Source organism: Meriones unguiculatus, chromosome 3 (assembly GCF_030254825.1).
Source record: "Meriones unguiculatus strain TT.TT164.6M chromosome 3, Bangor_MerUng_6.1, whole genome shotgun sequence".
NCBI classification, from domain to species: domain Eukaryota; kingdom Metazoa; phylum Chordata; class Mammalia; order Rodentia; family Muridae; genus Meriones; species Meriones unguiculatus.
In genome coordinates, this window is record NC_083351.1 from 126527918 (window position 1) to 126552415 (window position 24498).

General features: G+C 38.3%; 1 protein-coding gene across 6 annotated transcripts in view; it reads right to left on the reverse strand.

Annotated features, from left to right (window-relative positions):
* The window catches only part of Rictor (RPTOR independent companion of MTOR complex 2), a 116300-nt gene that overhangs the window by 50489 nt on the left and 41313 nt on the right, over positions 1-24498 (reverse strand). For 5 of the 6 annotated variants that reach the window (XM_021660781.2, XM_021660784.2, XM_021660782.2 and 2 more), the window contains exons 6-8: positions 10669-10732; positions 3437-3563; positions 53-222 (exon numbers count right to left, since the gene is read on the reverse strand). In XM_021660781.2, the coding sequence (XP_021516456.1) occupies positions 53-222; positions 3437-3563; positions 10669-10732 (361 nt within the window). Of the gene's footprint in view, positions 1-52; positions 223-3436; positions 3564-10668; positions 10733-24498 lie in introns of those variants that run through there. The other variant, XM_060380504.1, reaches the window with a different exon arrangement.

Below are 24498 nucleotides of genomic sequence, written 5' to 3' on the forward strand. Positions count from 1 at the left end.
TAAAAATATTTTTAATTAAATTTTAAATTAAAACAAACTAAAAAGTGCCTACCTCTAATTCTACATCGGCTCGCACATACTGTCGGGTCTTTGGATGATTAAGAAGGTGCAAAATTGTAGTAATGAGGGCCTCATTTATTCGACTTAATTGGCAATCAATCACATTTTTCAGGATGGTGTTTAGTCCGCCTCGAAGGGCTACCACCTCTGGGTTCTGAAGTGCTAAAATGAAAGAAAAACTAATTATATTCAGAGTACTGAGTATTTAAAACCTCCTTTTATCTTAAATCTTAAGTTCCCCTTTGGATTTGAAACTTTCTAATTAACTATATTTACAAGTAAAAGATAGCAAGTTATATCTGCCTTAGTATCTTTATTTAAATTTAATATCACTTACGATCTTTTCCCAAAGCCTGAGTTTAAAATGCCTTTGAACAATTTTGTCATATTTTTTGAACATATTTTACTGGATATTTTTTCTTCAAATAATTTCAGGGTTCATTATACTGTGAAGACATTAGCCATATGGTCTTTTTTTCAAGTATTTTATAGAATTTGTCATTTTCAATTTTGCTTCAAATAGTGTAATTTTATGAAGATGCACACAATCATGCAAACACACACAGAAACACACACAAGAGCTTCTATAACTTTAAAATGAAAAATTTCTTTCTTACTCTGAAGACCAAAACTGTTCCTTGCATGTAATTTGTGGATTTTGTTGTGGAACTTCTGTTTTGAAACAGGGCCCAGAAGTCAGCACAGAGTTCAGGCAGGCCTCAGATGCTCTGTTCTGTCTGTGTCCTGAGTGCTGGGATAACAGGTGTCTATCACCACGCCTGACATGTATGCATCTTAATGATACATGTCACTCTGTCATGAAGTTAAAATTTTTTAAGATAAATGGTATCATTGAGATTATAATCTCAATTTTCCCTCATGAATATTTTATTAACTATCCCAGCATGTTTCTCAAATTGATTTTTATATTTTTTTTCTTTCTTTTTTTTGGGGGGGGGAGGCAGAGCTCTATTTGCAAGCTGCCTTTGAATTTGGTATCTCGCTGTCTGTCTCCCAAGAGTTTCTGAGATGACAGTTACATGTTATCATGCTCAGCTTTGATTTTTATATGTAATGATATGCCAACATGTTTTTCAACATAGGATCTGTAACTTGTTTTTAAGTTTTTCTAAAAATAATGAATAATACTAAGTTTTTAAAATACGAAAGACAAAGTTTCCTTTCTCCTCCACTTTTTTCTCCCAAAACGTTTCCTGGTTTCTTCTGTCATGTTTAGTCTCCTGGATGATTTCAGAATTAGGTTTTCTGAAATTAGGTAGAATCACATAGAGGCGCAATGTACAGACCTTACAGATGAGTGATGTCTGGACAGTTCCACCAACTGCCCAAGCAGGCTCCATTCAGAACCTCACTGTCCACAAAGTTTCAAAGTGCTCCCTCCGCTGTACTCACTGTTCTTATTCTCTGAATTGGATTAGTTCTCTCCTCCTGAAACTCAATTTGACTTAGACACTTTCCCTATATACTTCATCTATCTTTCCTACATACTTCTTACGCTTATTTATTCTAGTCTGATTATTAGTGCTCAACTATACCAAATTCAAATTTTCACGATTTCGCAGTTGCAACCATTTAGGTCATTGTCTTCACTTGATTCAGTTCTCTCTATGTATGTTTATAGTGACAACTAACTGTTTTCCAATACTGAAACTTCATTTCCTACTTCACCAATGTGGTTAAACATTTTAAACAATGTAAGAGTATTGTCTCAAAACATAAGGTGCAAACTGACAGAGGAAATATGGAATGTCGACCTCCGGCCGTCACATGAATGTGTACACACATCATGCACAGCCATATTAAGAAGTGAACACTAAGTGTTGATTTAATAGAAGTTCCCCCCTCTTCCATTACTTTTTCCCTAAATGTTCTGGTTCCTCTGTTGAGCATGAGCAACCTGTAAGATTAGTTCCTTCTGTCTTCAGCAGCACTGTGTAACTACACATTACATTACTCTAAGTATAGCTGTTCAGGTATTCCAGGCATTGGCATGCAGCAAAAAAAATTTTTTTTTCTGTAAAATGTGTATGATTTCCATTCTAGAATACCAAAAAAGTAGCCTTCTAATTATCTAAATATATTTCTGGATGTAATTACTTGCTTCTTTATTATTTCACAAAGGTACGTTAATAAGCCTTTTTAGAACCATAATTTCCTCAATGTTTGCAATCACTCCTGTGGTTTTTGATCTACCATGTGTAATACTTTCATGCAATTGGATTTTAGTATTTATTTTAAAGACCCATTTATTTCATTGAGTTTTTAAGCATATAGGTTAAAACATCTTCTAGTTAAAAGAACTCCTATTACATTTTTCTCCCTTATTAAGGAATTAAGAGTAAATATTTTCTTCTTCCAACTAATATAAATTAAGGCTGAGCAATCTGTCTTGTTACCTAATAACAAATTTTAACTATACCATTGTTTTCACCCTGCTTATCATAGAATTGAGTATTTCTCTTCTTTCCTACTCTGGTTTGGTTACCCACTTACATTTTGCTTCACTTTATAATACACATAAATCAATATACTTTTCTAGTTCCAGACACTGGTGTATTAAATTTTTTTTGCAATTTTCATAATTATATTTCTGATCCTGCTTTCACAATAGGTACTATGGACAATACACTGAGTCTTCAGGAGTACAATGGCTCTTCATTTTTAACTCAAACTTTATTATTTATCACTACAAGACGAAATATGATCTCCATAATTTCTACATTTTGGGAACACCACAAAAAAAAAAAAGAAGATTCCAACCATCATTTTCTTGGTACTTAAAATTATATTTCATTGATAATAAATGAGGTTAAATTGATAATAAATGCGTTTTAAAAAATGTAGCTAATTAGCCATGTAGGTATTTGAAAATTATTTGTTTTTACTATTTTACTTAACATTTGTTATTTTGCTTATTGCTCTGCCAACAAGCATTTTTAAAATTCCATATAATAAACTCTGTCTACTAAAATCTCTGTCTGATTCATTTGATAATTCAAAGTCTTCTTTTCACCCAGTGCCAAGATACATGTTTTTATTCTCACTTTTTTTCACTCTAATCTCTGATCCCTAAAAATGAAGGTTTATTAGAATTCATTTTGTGCACTGTAGACTATTATCTTTAAACCATCTCAAGATACCGTATCATCAATGTCAGAAGGCTAGACTTTAGATTTTATTATTATTGGAATATCATGAAATTTGAAAACATATATGAATTTGAATTATTTGATAAATGACACATCTACTTTTCTATCACAAATGAGTACTTTCATATTTTTGTAGCAATAAAAAAACATTAGGAAATATTACATGTACTTTATAAATCACTCCATTATTCAAAGAAAATTCTGACCTAGTTCACAGATAATGGCAATGCATGCCCGAACCATTCTGTCTCTTTCTTGAAGTCCATCATTTCCAACTGCGATCAGCGAGTTGGCCAAAGAACTAGGAAACAAGGAAGCATTCACAGTAATCATCTGTAACAGAGAAGAATCAGAAAATAAGTAATTTAATTCTTAGCACATTTTAAAATTTAGTTTGTTGAGAGGGAGGTAGTTAAGGGCACAAAGCTCTTGTAAGATTGAGGCACCAATTTTAACATTCAGCTTTGTATATATATGGATTTCTATTACTGTAACTAATAAATATTAACAATACTTACTACGGGGATGGTTCTGGTTTTTTTTCTTCTAATAATCTAAAACTAAACTAACTGATAAACAAGACTTCCCATTTCTAAGATTTTAAGTTCCTCCAGAATAAAAGTGGCATCTTAAACAGCTCCTCAGTGCACACAACATTGCTCAGTGACATGAGCAGTGGTGAATAGACAACTGTGCTGCTCCATCACCACTTACCTCTGCTCCTCCCTTAGCTACTGTTACTTGTTGCTATGCCAGAAGGCAGACTGGCTAATCCAGAATATTTTCTTGATATTTAAACAATTCTAAGGTAGACCGTATATACACTTCGTGATAAAATTTTGAATGAACCTCATGTCAAGGTCAAATTGGCGATAAAATAACTGAAACTCTGGAAATAGGTCAAAAGTGTCTACCTCTGATGCAGAAAGCAGGAAGAAAATAAAGCAGGTGACAAACTATTGTTTAAGATAGACTATCTGGTCGGTCACCTATTTCAAAATAACACCGTAAAGCAGGACAGGAGGTTTTATTTGAAAGGGAGAAAAGTAACTTCTCCTAGATGTTACTGGAGTTAGAAAGCTATTGGAAGAGTTAAGATTAGTGTCTGACACAGAATAAAAGATGACTAAAGAAAGACACCAGGTAAAGTATAGGAGGATCAAAGGAATAAACTGTGCTGGACAGCCTGACCGTACCACAGGTGGCTTATATCATTTAAGCAGCAGTAATAATACATGGGTCAAGTGAAATTAAATAATACAATTTCACAATCATAAAATAATTTATTTCCAATCACCAAACTCTAAGAAAGGTTTCATAACTGTTTCTTAATCAATTCTTTCTACTAATCAAATAAAGGAGGATGAATGTAGCAGGGTAGAAGAAAGTGATCTTCTTGGGAAGGAGGAATCTAACCTCTTAGATTTTAATTCACTAGGGTATTAGTATGGTGTTCACAGTTTTTGTGCTCATGAGAAAATGTCCACCACAGGACTGGAAGATGGATTAGGAGTTAGGAGTACAGATCCTCTTCCAGAGAAGCCAAATTTGCAACCAGCTAGGGGATCCAGCACCTCTGGCTTCTGCATCTGCAACCATGTGCAAATATCACCTGCCCAGACATTCTCCCCAAGCATGGTTGGATACCATAAAAAGCTAAAATGTTATGCTCAGGATGCGAGGCTAAGCACTGCACTCAGGGTCAGCCGCTTTGGACCCAGAGAAGAGCATGTCTGGTTGCATGCGGGTTGATGCCCCACTGGTCTGATGCTCTTTGGGTGGATGACACCTAAACGAACATCGGTACAAAGTCCCAATTTATTTCTAATATCAGAGATCAGACCTCTACTCTTGCCTGATGCATCTAAAACAAAAAGGGGGAACTGTAGAGAGCTGCGGAATGCTATGCCTTAAAGATGGAGCTGGTTTCCGCCTTCCACCTTCCCGATGGTGAGTGCTCTCTGTCACGAACAATTCCAAATTTGGCTAAGGCTGAGGATCTGGCTTGCTTCCATGTATGTGGACCTATCTGCATTGCCCACGTGGCACGCCTGGGTTGGCTACCCAGAGGCTATTTAAGCTGTGGGCTGGCTTTCCCCAGGGTCCGAGGATTGTTCAAGGTTTCTGAATAAACTGCATTGAAAAAAAAAATATCACCTGCCCTATATATGCATAATAAAAAAAATAAGTTTAATAAATTTTTAAAAATTGTACAAATAAAATTTATGTAATAGATTCTGAGTTGACTAAGACAATTTAGCTTTCCCAATTAATAGACTACTAATTAATAAAGTAGTTAACTTTGCCAAATCAATCTTCTTTTTGAATGAGACTTCTTATATGGAAAATGAAGATATAAACAATAAAAAAGTTCCAACAATTTCAAGTACAGTAAGAAATTCTACTCTAAAAATTAATATGCTAAACACATACTTATTTATTCAATAGATTATATTATGGACCAAATACATAAAATTAAATGTTTATAAATGAAATCATAATTTATTTTCCAGGGAGATAAATGCCAAGAAATTCTTAAAGTCAATGAGATCAAAGGATGCTCTCCTCACTCATGTATGAATACTTAATAAAAGAAAAAACATAAAATGTTTATGCTTTGTGGACACTATTACAATCATCTTTTCTGGCAGGAACGGACATATAAAGCAAAGATTAAGATGCAATTATATGCACAAGTGACACAAAGCAGTTCCACAACATCTGAAATTTGTGCTGTGGTTGGAAGGTTGAATCAAGAGTAGAAGGAAGAGGAAATTAAATGAGAAGCAAGCAATAACTGAGATAATGGTAGTTCTCTGCCCGCATGAATGATGTCATAAAATGACAGTTTGAACAGAAATGGCTGGCAGACCCAAGGTAGGCTGCTGTGGATGTAAACATGCTTTTGTTTTTATCCCAGGTGTGGGATATGGGTCTGATTCTGATTGTTCACCAGAGCCTGCCTAGTGCAGGCTCGAGAGGAGCCATTTGCCAGCTGTAGATAATTCAAATATGAGGACCCTGGAGAAGGAACAAATGTCAGGGCCAAGAGAGAATCGGGAGCGCCAAGAAAAAAGAAAGCTGCAGGTACTCCCCCTGCTGCTCTTGACTGCTACTTATGCAGCTGGATGAGAAGAAGTTGGAGATATCCTGAAACAAAGACTGGACTTTCCACAAGGAAACCGATGGCCCTAACCAGCAAGGAACAGGCAAAGAGAACTCTACTCCCTATCCCCACTAACTCCTTTCTCTCCTACCAGGTACTGTGGTGATGGAAGGGATTGGGGTAGAAAAGGGAGAAAGAGGCATTAAGAAAACAAAATAAAATACTGAAAAAAAGTACACCAACAAGTGATTCCCTACCTGGAGCTTGGAATAGAGGCATTAAGAAATGAAAATAAAATAGTTAAAAAATTTGCCAACAAATGGTGCCCAATGTGGGGCTTAGAATAATGGAAAGTCTGGTTTTTAATGACCTAGAGGAGACAGAGGGTATGGAGAAATGTATATACTGTTTCATGATATGAGGAAAAGGTTTACTGTGGCTACTGCTGCTGGGCTCTCTCCCGCTTTGATCCCACAAAGGATTTTCTGGTTTTGCTTCTTTGTCTTCCATTTTAAATAGGGTTGTGGGAATGGCTGAACAACTGGAAAAGTTGCGAGTGAATATGGAGGGATGTAAGAAACAAAAAGTGGATGAGTAAGAAAATCAGAAGTGTCACTGAATTCTCTCACTTTTCAAAGGATTGCAGAGTAGGCTGTGCAACTAGAGAGTTTGCAGGTGGAGATGGAAGCAATTGGGAAACGAATATCGCTGCTGGAAAAGGGAGAGAGAGAGAGAGAAAAAAAAAAGAGTTCAGATCTGGTAACTGAGAGCAGGAGTTTCCCAATATTGCCACCCTGCCCAAGAACTTTCTGAATCACGTTCCCACAGCCTCCAGGTAGGCTGTGGAGCTGGGAGGAGCAGAAGGCTGTGCAGGGCAAAAGGTTTAAAGAGAAACAGCCTGTTTCAAGAAAAAAAAAGTTAATCTTGGGCGAACTAAGCTGCCAGAGGAGCAGCCTCTGGTAATGAGATTACCACTATTCACTTTCCCAGTAGCCACCAAAAACCTTTGATATCAAAATGCTCGGTGCTTCATCACTTGAAAAGAAACTGTGACCAAGCTACTAAAAGCTTCAGAGCTCAAAATGGCTGGTGTGTTAAATCTGGAAAATATGGCATGTTCCGCCAGAGAAGCAAGTAAGTCGTTTCTGGCAGTACTGGATTCTCAGCAAGAATGTTTAAGTTTCTTAAAGTTTGTAGATGCTGTAATAAAAAGGTCACTTGACTACTGAATCCATGTCCAAGAGGGACATAAAAAGGTAACTTCTTGCTGTCAGGAAACAGCTTTGGAGTCCTAGCTCAAGGCTCAACAGTGAAAGAAAAGTACTAGCCATTCCAGACAAGAACAGACAAGAGTTATCCAAAAAGAGTTTGGTTCCTTAATCATCTCCTTTTAAAAAAGCAACAACAAGTCTCATTCATATTAAAAAAAAAAAAAAAAAAAAAAAGCCATTTTTTTAAAACAAAGAGAGAAATGTTGTGGACGCAAACATGTTTTTGTTTTAATCCCAGGTGTGAGATATGATTCAGATTGTCCACAGCAGCTAACTATATGCTTGGTGCAGGCTCTGAGGAGCGCTCTTTGCCAGCTGCAGATAGTTTAACTCTGAGGACTCTGGAGAGGGAATAAATGTCAGGGTCCAGGGAGAGAAAGAGGCTTGCAGAAGGAAGGCTACTGCTGCTCCTGATGGCTGTTGATACAGTTTGAAGAGAAGTTGTCGATATCGTGAAACAAAGACTGCGCTTTCCACGAGGGACTCAAGGGCCCTAACCAGCAGGAAGTAGCCTAAGATAACTACGCCCTTTCCCCACTAACCTCCTTCCTCTTCTACCCAGTACTGGGGTGTTGGAAGGGGTTGGGGTGGTGATGGAAGAAAGGAAGAAGTTTTGAGAAACCCAAATAAAATAGTTTAAAAAGTATGCTAACAGGTAGAGCCCAGAAGTAGGGCTTGGGATAGAGGCATTAAAAAAAGAAAATAAAATAGTTAAAAAGTACTCCAACAATAGGCAGGTTATACTTAACATTCATTAGCCAATGTAGCTTTGGAAATCTGGACACTGGATTCTCACTCTGGCTTTCCCACTATCTTGTGTAATATCAAGGGCATGTGGTTCCACCGAATGAAATTCTTATAGGTACAAAGAAAACAACCCTGGTAATATTAATTCCTACTTTAAGAATAAAAAATTTCATATGAATATAATAATGTTAACATTGCATGTTGAAAAGTAAAGTATTTTCTGGAGTGAGTGTGTAGGTGTGTGTATGTGTGCACATGTCCCAGTGTATCGAAACCAGAAGTCAACATTGGATGCCTTCCTCAGTTCCACTCCATCTTATGTCTGAGACAGGGTCTCTCACTGGACCAGGAATTCACCGACTCGGCTAAACTGGCACATGTCCCTCCTCCCCAACACACACACCGTAAATAAATGCACTAACTTAAAAAAATAATAAAAATTAATAATAAAAATAATAAATTAAAATTAATAACTTGGCCCTGTATTTTCCAAGAGAGAAAAATAGTGAGGAGAGTGCTATTGTTTTACACTTTTTAAAAAAACTTAAGTTTAATAAAAGATAGCTATGTTATATTTGCTTCTACGTCACTACACTGTGCTGTCCCATACAGAGAAACCATTGGAAAGCTTGAATGTATACAGAATAAGTAAAAGCAAGCAGAGACAAAAAAAAAAAAGCAAAATAACTTTCTGTTACTTAAAAAATAATGACAGGCTTGCAGAACCTCTAAAAATATTCTAGGGACCCTTCACAGTTGTTAGAAATGGGCTACACTGCACCTGTCGTGGGGGATTCAAACTCAGGGCTTCATACCTGCACAGTAGACGTTTGACTGACTAAGCTATGTCTTCAGTTCCCCCAAAGTGTCTCCTCCCCCCCTCCCCCCCCGACAGGGTTTCGACCACACTGGCCTCAAACTCACAGAGATCTGCCTACCTCTACCTCCCTGAGTGCTGGGATTACAGGTTTCCACCACCACACCTGGCCTAGGTTTTTTTTTTTCCAAAGGTGTTAGTATTTTTAGCATATTAATACATATTAGTTTTTAATGCAAGATATGTTTAAAATATAACCCCAACACCAAAGAGTTCTGTGAGAACAAATTTTTGTTTCTTGTCATGAGTATTCATAGCATTAGGAAGAATTTATGAACAAACAAAGTATAAACATTTTAAAATTTAAATATGAAAGGCTGAATTACAGTCCTGAACTAACAGTTTTCTTAAAACAAGTTTCCATGCCCATCCCCCAATATCACTTTCACTGGAATTTCAATCTTCTTTAAAGAAACCACTCCCTTTCCTTATTCTTTACTATGATGAACGTGGGGACCCTTACTGAACTATTAAGGCAGACAACTGGAAAAAAAAAAAAAAAGAGGAAAAGGAGGAAACAAATCCGTATACTAACTCTGCACTCCACTATCTAGAAATGCAATGTTTTTAAACATTGAAAAAAAACCAGTAAATAAATTCAACAATTAAATAATTTAAAGTTGGGTCTAGTGGTATATGCCTGCAATTCTAGCATTATGGAGGCTGAGGCAGGAGGATCAAGTTTGAGGCCAACCTGGGCTACATAGTGTATTTCACCCAGCTAGAGCCACATAAAAAACCCCGGTTTTAAAGCATCAGTAATATTAGACACTTTCACACCCACAAACATACACATTAATTTTATGAATTAGCTTCCCTCAAAGGGACAGACACAACACTAGTCTTAGAATGTGTTCCAGTCAAATCTACTTTCCCTCCACACTCTTGGTTAGTTATGAGGCTATCACATCAACAACAGCTGACAGTAACTTCTGTGGAAGAAACCCAGAAGCTTTGTGGATCCCCTTTAATCAAATCCGTTTCTCAGTTTAAACAGTAAAGCCACCAGCTGGAACTGTTAATCACAAGTGCCCATGGGCTATGTCCAAATTTGTCTTGAAAGCAGTGAGCATGTGTTTTAACATCCATTTGATTATCCTATTAGCTAGGACGAACCACACATTACAGAAAGATGAAGATGGCTGGGAGCAAAAAGTCCATTCTCTAATAACAAACCGTAACACATGTCCACTACAGACAAAAATACTCAACATCATCATTTTTTAAGAATCATGTTCTAGCTATCCTCAAGTCACATAGACTGATTACACAAATATTCACGCTTCAGCCATCTACTTACTTCATAAAACTTCACAACAAAATTAAAATGTTTAATAAAAATTCATTCTTTAAATTTGAATGAAAACATTCTCCAGCAATCTAAATACAGAAGCATTTAAGATGGAAGCACTCTCCTCTCTCTCCTGCAGAGCGTACCTTTCTGACCAAGCGAAGGGCTTGTGTCCTCTCCACCTCGTTGCTCTGCTGTATGTCAATGCACCTAATAACATATAAAGCATTAGTCATTGGGAAATCCTGTGTAACAATACCTTACAGAATAATCCAACAGAGTATTAAAACTTCAAGAAACAGTAGTAATGCTTTTCTAGTAACCACAAATATTTAAATATCAGTTAAAATTGCAAGGAAAAAAAGGGTGACACATCTACAAAGAAAGAAACACAACATGGAAATAATCAAAGGACCAAAGACATACAGAAGGTTTCACCAACATGATAAAACACGAAACAAAAAATCTCAGCACTGTACATAGACTATAAAGGGAGTATCTCCAGGTTGTTTTAGTTTGTGATTTTAATCAAAGTTGAAATTCTATCTACAATGACTCTTATTCAATGGAATATTGTACTTTAACTAGGCATACTGATTCGCCTTTAATCTCAGCACTTGGGAAGTAGGTGCAGGTGGATCATTATATAGAAGCTACCCCACTATATAATGAGTTCCAGGACCACCAGAGCTACACAGTGAAATCCTGGCTCAAAACAAAACATAACAAACAACAACAACAAAAACCCACAAACAAAACAAGCTGAGGGCAATGGAAATCCCACCATTCAGGGAGGCAGAGGCGAAAGTGGATCTCTGTGGGTTCGAGGCCAGCCTGCTTTACAAAGCAAGTCCAGGACAACCAAGGCTACACAGAGAAACCCTATCTGGAAAAACCAAAACCCAAACCAAATAAAATTTTATTTTACTAAATAATTTATATTTAGAATTATTTTCAATAACATTTGATAAAAATTTCACTTAGTTGATATTTTCTTATAAATTGTAAGTGTAAAATTTGAAAAAAGAGTATTCGTTTTACGTAGTAACAAAATTGCTTTTCAAAAATGTTTGTTAGGCAGTTTAGTATTTTAACCAATATTTTATAGTGAAGTAAGCTACTATTCAAAAACATTTCTGTTTTGTCTAAATGTAAATAAAAAATAGGAAAGAGATACAGTGTCTGCTTGAGGTTCGAGTTCGGCAAACACTCTCACACGTAACACAATCATGCAGATGAAATTTGCATTTCTGGCTATTACCAAGAAGCTTGGATAATAACCAATCCTCATGCCAAAACCAACTATAAACATTGAAAATTTTCCTTCAGACAACTACTACTCAAAGAAAAATGGAGAAAAACCTGACAAGACAAGGAAAAGGAGCTCCACCTTCAATCAGCCATTTGTACTGGGAACGTCTGTCAGCCCCAGCAGTAGGGCAGTGAGAGTCCTGCATGACTGGAAAGTGATTTAACCTCAAGGCAGGTAAGTAACCAAAGGAATGTGAGTTAAAAAAAAATCTGCATACAATGTTCTCACCGAACACTGGTCAGGATCTATGCTGTGCAAAGGCAGGAATGGGGTTCAAGAAGCCTACTCTGAGAAGCACAGGACAGAGATGCAGCAATACAGAACTGACTAAGAAAGATGCTTGGGCCAGAGCTGGCCAAAGAGGATCTGCTAAATGGCCACACTTTTAGCTTCAGACCCCAAATTGCTACTTCCTTGGACATCAGCAAAATCAAAACTAGTGCAATATGGCAAGACTCTTGAATAACTCTCTCTTCAAAGAAAAATGATAACATGACCCATTGCTGGCAATTTTAAACACAAATGTTTGTACATAACTAGTGATAAGCCATGATTTAAAACAAATACCCAAACAAAAGTCTGAAGACCTTCAAATCAGAAGAAAATTAGAACAGAAAAAAGAATACAGATTTACATAAAGAACTGTCAGACTTCAAAAATAACTGGCCTGTGTTCATGACAATAAAGAGAAATAAAGCAGAAACAATTTTTTAAGGAGTAATATAATTCATAAGGCAATAACTGAAATAAAATATTAAAGAGACTGACTGACTTACAAGCAGAATAGACTGGAATAAAAGAAGTAAACAGTAAGCCTTTAACTATGATGATCAAAACAAAACCAAACCCACCAAAGGTTAAAAAATACAATAAGGATGCCATACACATGGGTGGCACTATGATCAGTGTAGATGGGAGGATCCAAAATGGTGGCGCCAAGAGCACACTCTGTCTGATTAGCAGGTCAGCAGTGACTGCATAGCAACCAACAGACCAAACTGTAGGCCCCATCGATTGTTCCCCAGGTGAGAGGAAATTCCATAGTGGAGGAAGCAATTGGTTCCGATCTCAGGTCACACAGCCAACCCCCAGGAAAGTTCCCAGGTTCCAGCAGACATCCAGTCATCAGCCCAGAGCCACATGCCTGTGAGCACTACTCACCGTCCCAGACAGAACTGTGAGCCCCAAACACCAGAGACTGGTTTTCCTAGTTGTAAGGAAACCCCACAGAAACATCAGGTCTAACCTTAGGACACCTTGCTAATCCCAGGAAAATTTCCGGAGTTCCCACAGGCTCGGGGGCTCTAGTCTCCAGCCACACTCCTCTGTGCTATGCTTACTGGCCACTAATCACCTCCAACCTCAGACCTACAAAAACCCTGGGACCCATGGGATCAGGCCCAGATGCTGCTCCAAAGTTCAATCTGTCTCCCTAGTGAAACAGACCAAACCTCAGGGTTCCCTGGTTCTTCAAGAGGCCTGTGCCCAGCAAAAACAATGTATGAGCAGAAGCAGCTCACTAAATTTAGAGCAAGAAAGCCAGTGGCAGGGCAGCTATCTCCTCTGGTCAGAGGAAAACCCCGGCTCTGAAAGAGCCCAGTTAGCCCACAGGATATACACCTGAGAAGAGCTATGATAATTCACTGAGAAGCACCGGTCATGCAGTGACCATACCCAAAAAACTGAGGAGGCCTCCTTCAGGAGCAACCATCTTCCTACCAAGGGGATTTGCCCCACCACCCTGCCATCCCCATGACTCCAGCAGGCACGTGAAACTAACAGCCAACACCTGAGACAGCCGGTAAAGGCCAGCATAAAAGCACATCAACAAAAGCCAAAGCAGTATGGCATCTCCAGAACCCAGTTATATAAGCTCAACCAGTCCTGGATCCCTAACATAAGTAAAATTCAAGAAGATGACCTTAAATCTATGTTTATGAAGATGATAATGGAGGAAATTAATAAAATACATAAAGAAATACAGGGAGATAAAGTCAAACAGTTTGTGGCCTTTAGAGAGGAAATAATTAAATTACTGAAAGAAATAGAGGAAAGTTCAAACAAACAGATGAAGGAATTGAAGGAAAAGCAGGAAAATACAAATAAACAGGTAAATGAATTCAACAAAATGGTTCAAAGATCTGAAGATGGAAATGGAAACATTAAAGAAAACACAAACAGAGGAAACCATGGAGAGGAAGAACTTAGGAAAGAAAACAGGAACTACAGAGGTAAGCATATCTAACAGACTACAAGAGATGGAAGAAAGAATCTCAGGTGTTGAAGAAATGGAATGGAAATGGAAGAAATCAATGCATCAGTCAAAGAAAATGTTAAAAGAAATGTTAAATGTAAAAAATTGCTGGCACAAACCATCTAAGAAATCAAAGACAATATGAAAAGGCGAAACCTAAGAATAACAGGAATAGAGGAAAAAGCAGATTCCTGTCTCTAAGACCCAGAAATTATTTTCAACAAAATCACAGAAGAAAATTTCCCCAATTTAAAGAAGAGGCCTACAAGTATAAAAGAGGCCTACAGAACACCTAACAGATTAGACTAGAAAAGAAAATCCTCCCATCACATAATAATCAAAACACTAAATACACAGAACAAAGGAAAAAATACTAAAAGCTGCAAGGGAAAAAGGCCAAGTAACATTTAATGGCAAACCCATCAGAATCACACCTGACTTCTCAACAGAGACTATGAAACCAGAAGGGCCTGGACGGACAGGTATCATGAAGACCCTAAGAGAACATAGATGTCAGCCCAGAGTATTATACCCAGCAAAACTCTCAACCATCATAGATTGAGAAAACAAGATCTTCAATAACAATCACAAACTTAAATAGTACATAACCACAAATCCAGCCTTACAGAAGATACTAGAAAAAAAAAAAAAAAAGCAACCCAAGACGGCTAAGAATACCTAAAAACACAGGAAATAAAAAACCAAAAACCTCACCACAGCAAAACTAAAAGTAGCCAAGTACACAAACACACTGCCACAACAAACATCAAAATAAAAGGATATAACAGACATTGGTCACTAATCTCTCAAGGTCAAAGGACTCAACTCTCCAATAAAAAGACACAAACAGAATGGATGTATGAACAAAACCCAATATCCTGCTGCATAAAAGAAACAAACCTCAGTCATAAAGACAGATATTACCTGAGCATAAAGGGCTAAAAGATGATTTTGCAAGCTAACGGACCCAAGAACCAAGCAGGAGTAGCCATTCTAATATCTAATAAAATAGACTTTTAACCAAAAATTAATCCAGAGATGGAGAAGGTCACTTCATACTCATCAACAAAAAATTCCACCAAAAAGACATCTCAATTCTGAACATCTACGCCCCAAATACAAGGGCACCCACATCTGTAAAAGAAACATTAATAAAACATAAACCACACATAGATCCTCACATATTAATAGTGGGAGACTTTAACACCCCATTCTCATCAAAGGGTAAGTCAACCAAACAGATAAGAAACAAAGAAACAATGACACTAACAGATGTCATGAATCAAATGGACCTAAAAGACATCTACAAAACTTTTCACCCAAACACAAAAGAATTTACCTTCTTATCAGCACTTCAAGGAACCTTCTCCAAAATAGACCATATAGTTGGTCACGAAGCAAGAATCAACAAATAAAATAAGACTGAAATAATCCCTAATATCCTATCAGACCACCATGGACTAAAGCTAGACCTCAACAACAACAACAAAAAATGACAAAAAGCATACACACACATGGAAACTCAACAACTCTCTATTCAATGACAGCCAGGTCAGAGTAGAAATAAAAAAAACTGAAGGCTTCTTAGATTTCAATGCAAATGAAGGCACAAGATACCTAAATTTATGGGACACAATGAAAGCAGTGCTAAGAGGAAAGTGCATAGCACTTAGTGCATTCATAAAAAAAAAAAAAAAAAAAAAAAAAGAGAAAGAAACATCTCATACAAACAACTTAACAGCTCATTTAATAGCCATAGGGAACAAAGAAGCAGACACACAAGAGAAATGTGGACTGCTGGAAATAATCAAACTCAGGGCTGAAATCAATAAATTAGAAACAGAGAACAATTCAAAGAATAAACAAAACCAAGAGCTCATTCTTTGAGAAAGTCAACAAAATAAGACAAACCCTTTGCCAAAAGACTAAAAGGCAGAGAAACACTATCCAAATCAACAAAATCACAACTGTAAAGGGGGGACATAACAGACACTGAAAAAAATCCTGACAATCATTAGGTCTTACTTCAAAAGCCTATATGCTACAAAATTTGCAAATCTAAATGAAATGGACATTTTTTTTATTGATTCCACTTAACCAAGGCTGAATCAAAATCAGGTAAATAAATTAAATAGTCCTGCATCCCCTAAGGAAAAATAGGCAATGATCAAAAGCCCAAAAATGCCCAAAGCCAAATGGTTTCAGGGCAGAATTCTACCATCCCTTCAAAGAAGAGCTAACACCAATACTCTTCAAACTGTTCCACAAAATAGAAACAGAAGGAACACTACCAAACTCATTCTATGAAGCCAGTCACCTAGACACCTAAACCTCACAAAGACACAACAAAAAAAGAAAATTTCAGACTATTTTCTCTTATGAACATTGATACAAAAATACTCAATAAAATACTCTCAAAATGAATCCAGGAAGACAACAGAGATATCATCCACTATGACCAAGTAGGCTTCATCCCTCTGCAGGTTCAATATACAGAAATCCATCAATGTAATCCACCATACAAACAAACTGAAAGAACACACACACACATACACACATGATCATCTCCTTAGATGCTCAAAAGCACTTGATAAGATCCAACACCCATTCATGTTTAAAGTCTTAGAGAGATCAGGGACACAAGGCACATACTGAAACATAGTAAAGGCAATATTCAGCAAGACTGTAGCCAACATCAAACTAAATGGAGAGAAACTTAAATTAATTTCATTGAAATCAGGTATAAGGCAAGGCTGCCCACTCTTTCCATATCTCTTCAACATAGCACTTGAATTCCTGGCTAGAGCAATAAGACCTTTCGTTAAAGGAGATCAAGGGGATACAAATTGGAAAGGAAGAAGTCAAATTATCACTATTTGCGGATGATATGATAGTATACATGAGTAACCCAAAAATTCTACCAGAGAACTCCTACAGCTGATAACCACCTTCAACAAAGTGGCTAGATACAAAATTAAATCCAGAAAAAACCAGTAGCCCTCCTGTATACAAAAGACAAAAGGGCTGAGAAAGAAATTGGGGAAACACCTTTCACAATAGCCACAAAAAACAAAACAAAACAAAACAAAACAAAAAACAAACAAAAAAAAAAAAAAAAAAAAACCCTGCTAGGCCATAGAGGAAGACTTTGCAGCCAGTCCTTAAGATACCTGATAAAACAGGGTCAGATGAAAGGGGAGGAGGTCCTCCCCTATCAGTGGACTTGGAAAGGGGCAGAGAGGAGATGAGGGAGGGAAGGTGGGATACAGCTGGGATACACTTAATAAAATGTAACCAATAATAAAAATTTAAAAAAAGAAGAAGAAATAAAAGAAAAAAAAAATTATAATCTTGGTGTAACTTTAACCAAGCAATTGAAAGACTTGTAAGAGAAAACTTCAAGACTCTAAAGAAAGAAATTGAAGAAGATACCAGAAGATGGAAAGATCTCCCATGCCCATAGGTGGTAGGATTAACGTAGATAAACAGGCCATTCTAGCAAAATAAAACTACAGATTGAATGTAATTGCCATTAAATTACCAACACAATTCTTTACAAAACTTGAAAAATTCTCAACTTCATATGGAAAAACAAATAAACAACAACAACAAATAAAAACAAAATAGCTGGAACAATCTTCTACAATAAAAGATCTTCTAGAGGTATCCCTGATCTCAAGCTGTAATATAGAGGAACAGCAATAAAAACTGTATGGTACTAGCACAGAAACAAAATGGTGGATCAATGGAATTGAATTGAAGACACAGAAATAAACTCACATACCTACAGACACCTGATCTGTATGCCAAAACCATACAATGGAAAAAAAAGACAACATCTTCAACAAATGGTGCTGATCAAACTGAATGTCCACATGTAGAAAAATGCAAATAAACCCGTATCAATCACTGTGCACAAAATTAAAGTCCACGTACATCAAAGACCTCAACATAAACTAAATCTGTTGGAAGAAAAAGTGAGGAAGAGCCTGGACTCATTGGCAGGAGCCAACTTCCGGAACAGAATACCAACAGCACAGACTCTAAGTTCAACAATCAATAAATGGCACGTTAGGAAACTGAAAAGCTTCTGTAAAGCAAAGGATACTGTCATCAGAACAAAACAACAGGCTACAGACTGGGAAAGGATCTTCACCAACCCTGTATCTGACAAAGGGTTAATATCCAGAAAATATATAAAGAACTGAAGAAGTTTAGCTAAGGGTTTGTCTATCTTATTGATATTCTGGAGGAACCAGCTCTTAGTCTCACTGATTCTTTGAATTGTTTTCTTTGTATCTAATTCATTGATTTCAGCTCTGAGTTTGAGTACTCGTCTGCTTCTTTTTTACCCAGGGCTTTTGGGACACGCTTGTATGAGATGTCTCCAACTTCTTTCTGGAGGCACTTAGTGCTGTGAACTTTCCTCTTAGCACTGCTTTCACTGTCCCACAGGTTTGGGTAAGTTGTGCCTTCATTTTCATTGAATTTTAAGAAGTCTCTAAATTCTTTTTTCATTTCTTCCCTGACCCAGCTGTCATTGAGTAAATAGTTGTTTAGCTTCCTACATGTGTATGTTGCCTTTTGTTATTTCTGTTGCTGTTGAGGTCTACTTTTAGGCCATGATCGTCTGACAGGTCACAAGGAATTATGTCCATCTTCTTGTATCTATTGAGGCTTCCTTTGTGCCCAACTATATGGTCAATTTCTCAGAAGGTTCTATGAGGAGCTGAAAAGAAGGTATATTCTTTTGAGTTTGGGTGAAAAGTTCTGTAGAAGTTTAAGTCCATTTGACTTAGAGTACCTCCTTAAGTGTCACTATTTCCCTATTTAGCTTCTGTTTAGATGACCTGTGCCTTGGTGAGAGTGGAGTGTTGAAGTCTCCCACTATTAAGGTGTTGGGATCACTGTGTGACTTGAGCTTTAATAATGTTCTGTTTACCAATGCAGGTGCTCTTGTATTCCGGGCATAGATGTTCAGGATCATGATGTCCTCCTGATGGATTTTTCCTTTGATGAGACTGAAATGCCCCTCCTCATCTTTAACTTATTTTGGTTGAAAGTCAATTTTATTCAATATTAATATAGCTACCCCAGATTGTTTTCTTGGTCCGTTTGCTTGAAAAACACTTTGCTAGAGAAACACTTAAAGAAATGTTCAACGTCATTAGCCATTAGGGAAATGCAAATCAAAACCACCCTGAGATTTCACCTTACACCCATCAGAATGGCCAAGATCAAAAACTCAAGTGACAACACATGCTGGAGAGGTTGTGGAGAAAGGGGAACCCTCCTCCACTGCTGGTGGGAATGTAAACTTGTACAACCACTCTGGAAATCAATCTGGCGCTTTCTCAGACAACTAGGAATAGCGCTTCCTCAAGATCCAGCTATAGCACTCCTAGGCATATATCCAAAAGAGGCTCAAGTACACAATAAGGACATTTGCTCAACCATGTTTGTAGCAGCCTTATTTGTAATAGCCAGAAGCTGGAAACAGCCCAGATGCCCCTTAACTGAAGAATAGATACAGAAATTGTGGTACATCTACACAAGGGAGTATTACTCAGCAATGAAAAATAAGGAAATCATGAAATTTGCAGGTAAATGGTGGGATCTGGAAAGGATCATCCTGAGGGAGCTGTCCCAGAAGCAGAAAGACACACACAGTATATGCTCACTCATATAGACATATAATATAGGATAAACCTACTAAAATCTGTACATCTAAAGAAACTAATCAAGAGAGAGGACCCTGACTAAAACGGTCAATCCCCATCCTGAAAGGCAAAGAGGATGGACATCAGAAGAAGAAGAAGAAAACAGGAAACAAGTTAGGAACCTGCCACGGGGGGGCCTCTGAAAGTCTCTGCCCTGCAGACTATCAAAGCAAACGCTGAGACTTATGGCCAACTGTTGGGCAGAGTGCATGAAATCTTATGTAAGAAGTGGGAAATAGTAAGATCTGGAGAGGACAGGGACCCCAGAAGGAGAGCAACAGAACCAGAAAATTTGAACACAGGTATCTTCCCTGAGACTCATACTCCAACCAAGTATCATTCATGGAGATAACCTAGAACCCCTGCACAGATGCAGCCACAGCAGTTTAGTGCCAAGTGGGTTCCATAGTAATGGGAAGAGGGACTGCCTCTGACATAATCTGATTGGCCTGCTTTTTGATCACCTCCCCCTGAGGGGGGAGCAGCCTTACCAGGCCCCAGAAGATGACAATGCAGCCCTTCCTGATGACATCTGATAGACTAAGATCAGAAGGAAAGAGAGGAGGACCTCCCCTATCAGTGGACTTGGGGAGGGGCAGGCATGAAGAAGGGGGAGGAAGGGTAGGATTGGGAGGGGAGGAGGGGCTTATGGGGGGATACAAAGTAAATAAAGTGTAATTAATAAAAGTTAAAAAATTATTAATCATAAAAAAAACCCTTTGCTAGCCCCTTATTCTGATGTAGTGTTTATCTTTGTAGCAGAAGCGCTTCCTCAAGATCCAGCTATAGCACTCCAAGACATATATCCAAAAGAGGCTCAAATATACAACCAGGACATTTGATCAACCATGGTCGTAGGGGCTTTATCTGTAATAGACATATTCTGAAAACAACCCAGATGTCCCTCAACAGAGGAATGGATGGAGAAATTGTGGTACTTTTACACAATGGAATACTACGCAGCAATTAAAAACAAGTAAACCATGATATTTGCAGGCAAATGATGGGAACTAGAAAAGATCATCCTGAGTGAGGCATCCCAGAAGCAGAAGGACACACACAGTATATACTCACTTATAAGTGGATACTAGACCTATAAGATAGGATAAACATACTAAAATCTGTATACCTAAAGAAGCTAAACGAGGAGGAGGACCTGGAGTAAGAGGATCAACCTTCACTTAGAAAGACAAATGGGATCAACATTGGAAGTAGGAGAAAACAAGAAATAGGACAGGAGCCTACCGCAGAGGGCATCTGAAAGACTCTACCTAGCAGTGTATCGAAGCAGATGCTGAGACTCATAACCAAACCTTGGGCAGAGTGCAGGGAATCTTATAAAAGAAGGGGGAATTACTAAGACCTGGAGAGGACAGGAGCACCACAAGGACCAAATATATATGAGCACAGGGGTCTTTCTGAGACTGATTCTCCAACCAAGGACCATGCATGGATATAACCTAGAACCCCTGGTCAGACGTAACCCATGGCAGCTCAGTATCCAAGTAGGTTTCCCAAGTAAAGGGAACAGGGACTGTCTCTGACATGAACTCAGTGGCTGGCTCTTTGACCTCCCACCCCCTGAGGAAGGAGTAGCCTTGCTAGGCCACAGAGGAGGACACTGCAGCCAGTCCTGATGAGACCTGATAAGCTAGGGTCAGATGGAAAGGGAGGAGGACCTCCCCTATCATTGGACTTAAGAGAGGGGCAAGGAGAAAATGAGGGATGGAGGGTGAGATTAGGAGGGAATGAGTGAGGGGGCTACACCTGGGATACAAAATAAATAAACTGAAATTAATATAAAAAAGTAAAAATTAAAAAAGAAACCATGGCAGATTTACACAGTGAAATACTACTCAGTGTTAAAAACAAGGGAATGATGAAATTTGCAGGCAAATGGTGGGAACTAGAAAAGATCACCCTGAATGAGTTATCCCAGAAGCAGAAAGACACACTTGGTATATACTCACTTATAAGTAGATATTAGACATATAATATAGGATTATCATACTAAAATCTGTATACCTAATGAAGCTAAGCAAGGAGGAGGATTCTGGGTAAAATCCTCATGCAGAAAGGCAAAGGGGATGGACATCGCAAGAGGGAGAAAACAGGCAACATGACAGGAGCCTACCAAAGAGGCCTGCTGAAAGACTTTAACCAGCAAGGTATCAAAACAGATGCTGGGACTTATAGCCAAACTTTGGGCAGAGTGCAGGGAATCTTATGAAAGAAAGTGGAGATAGGAAGACCTGGAGATGACAGGAGCTCCAAAAAGAGAGCAACAGATCAAAAAATTCTGGGCACAGGGGTCTTTTCATAGACTGATACTCCAATCAAGGACCATGAATGGAGATAACCTGATGTAGCCCAGGGCAGCTCAGTCTCCAGGTGGGTTCCCTAGTAATGAGAACAGAAACTGTCTCTGACATGAACTCAGTGGCTGGCATTTGGTCAACCCCCCCCCCCCCCCGAGGGGAGTACAGCCTTACCAGGCCACAGAGGAGGACAATGTAGATAGTCCTGATGAGACCTGATAGGCTAGGGTCAGATGGAAGGGAAGGAGGACCTCCCCTATCAGTGGACTTGGGAGTGGCATGGGAGAAGATGAGAGAGGGAGGAGGGATTGGGAGGGGATGAGGGAGGGGGCTACAGTGGGGCTACAAAGTGAATAAACTGTAATTTATAAAAATATAAATCAATTTTTAAAAGGTGAAAAAAAAAAGAACTGAAGAAGTTAAACACCAACAAAACAAGTAACCCAATTAAAAATGAGGTACAGAGCTAAACAGGGAATTCTCAACAGAGGAATATTAAATAGCAGAGAAACACTTAATGAAATGCTCAATGTCCTTAGTCATTTGGGAAATGCAAATCAAAATGACCCTGAGGTTACACCTTATACCCATCAGAATAGCTAAGATCAAAAACTCAAGTGACTCATGCTGGAGAGGATGTGGAGAAAGGGGAACCCTCCTCCACTGCTGGTGGGAGTGCAAACTTGTACAACCACTCTGGAAATCAATCTGGTGCTTTCTCAGAAAATTAGGAATGGCACTACTGAGTATATAACCAAAGGTGCCCCACCATTTAGCGATGACATTTACTCATAGCAGCTTCATTTGTAATAGCCAGAACCTGGAAACAACCTAGATGTTCCTCAACAGAAAAAGGATACAGAAATTGGGGCACATTTACACAATGGAATAGTGCTCAGCTTTTAAAAACAAGGAAATAATGAAATTTCCAGGAAAATGGATGGACCATCCTGAGTGAGGTGAAACAAAGACAGGTATGGTATATATTCACTCATAAGCGGATATTAGGCATATAATATAGGACAGCCATACTAAAAGCTAGAGACCTAAAGAAGCTAAACAACAAGGAGGACTCTAGGGAGGATGCTCAAATCTCATTCTGAATGGCAAACAGGATAGACAGCAGAAGTGGTGGAAGAGAGCAAACAGGATCCGAGCCTATTATAGAGGGTGAGATTCACAGTCAAACTTTGGCAGAGCACAGTCTTATGGGGTGGTGGTGGACAGAAGGACACAAAGAGGCCAGAAGCCCCACAAGGAGCTCAACAAAGCTAAAAAACATGAGCCCAGAGGTCCTGCAGAGACTGACGTACCAACCAAGAACCATGCATGAAAAGGACCTAGACCCCCTACTACTCCAATGTAGCAGATTGTCATCTTAGTCTCCATATGGGTTCCTGAGTAAGGGAAGCAGGGGATGGCTCTGTCATGAACTTGATTACCTGTTCTTTGATCACTTTCCCCTGGTGATGTGGCCTGGAAAGGACACAGAGGAAGAGGATCCAGGCAATCCTGATTAGACTTGATAAGCTATGGGTAGACGGCAGAGGAAAACTCCACCTTTCAGCGGACTAGGGGGAAGGAGATGGGGAGAACAGGGAGGGAGCTTCAATGGAGATATATAATGAATAAATTGTAAAAGATTTTAAAAATCTAAACACACACACAAAGATGATCAGTGTAGTACAGACAGAGTGCCTTGGAAGGGTAAAATATAACACGCAAAACCCAGCAGCTTTCCTATGGTGATGGTAGAGTACAAAAAGAGAGAAGGAAGAGAAAGTATTGACTGACAGTAAGAAACAGCCAGAAGACACCAACATTCACACACTGAATAGTAACTAGTAGATGGGACTGGAGAGATGGCTCAAGAGCTGTTGCTGTTCTTACACAGGACTCAGGTTCAGTTCCTAGCACCTGTCACATGGTGGTTCACAGCCATCGGTAACTAAAGTTCTAGAGGATCTGGTACCTTCTTCTAACCTCTTTAGGCACCAGGCAGATATGGTGCATAGACATACATGCAGACAAAATACTCATATATATAGTTTATTAATAAGTATTTCTTTTAAAAAAATAAGCATTCCTAGTGGCAAACTAACCTTCAAATATTAAATCAAAATGAAAATGTTTATGAACAAATAAAAGATGAAAAAATTCGCCTTTTGTAGGCATGTACAACAACAACAACAAAAAAAACAGTAAGAGATTCATCAATTAAATAGCAATCCAAGGAAGTATGAGGTGCAAAACCTGGTAAGCAGACTCTCACCTGTAAACACTTACTGGAGCAAGTAATTAACCCTTGGTAGAATTAAGAAGCATGTAAGGCGTTAAGTCGTAACAACAAACAAAAGCAGAAAAGTGCAGAA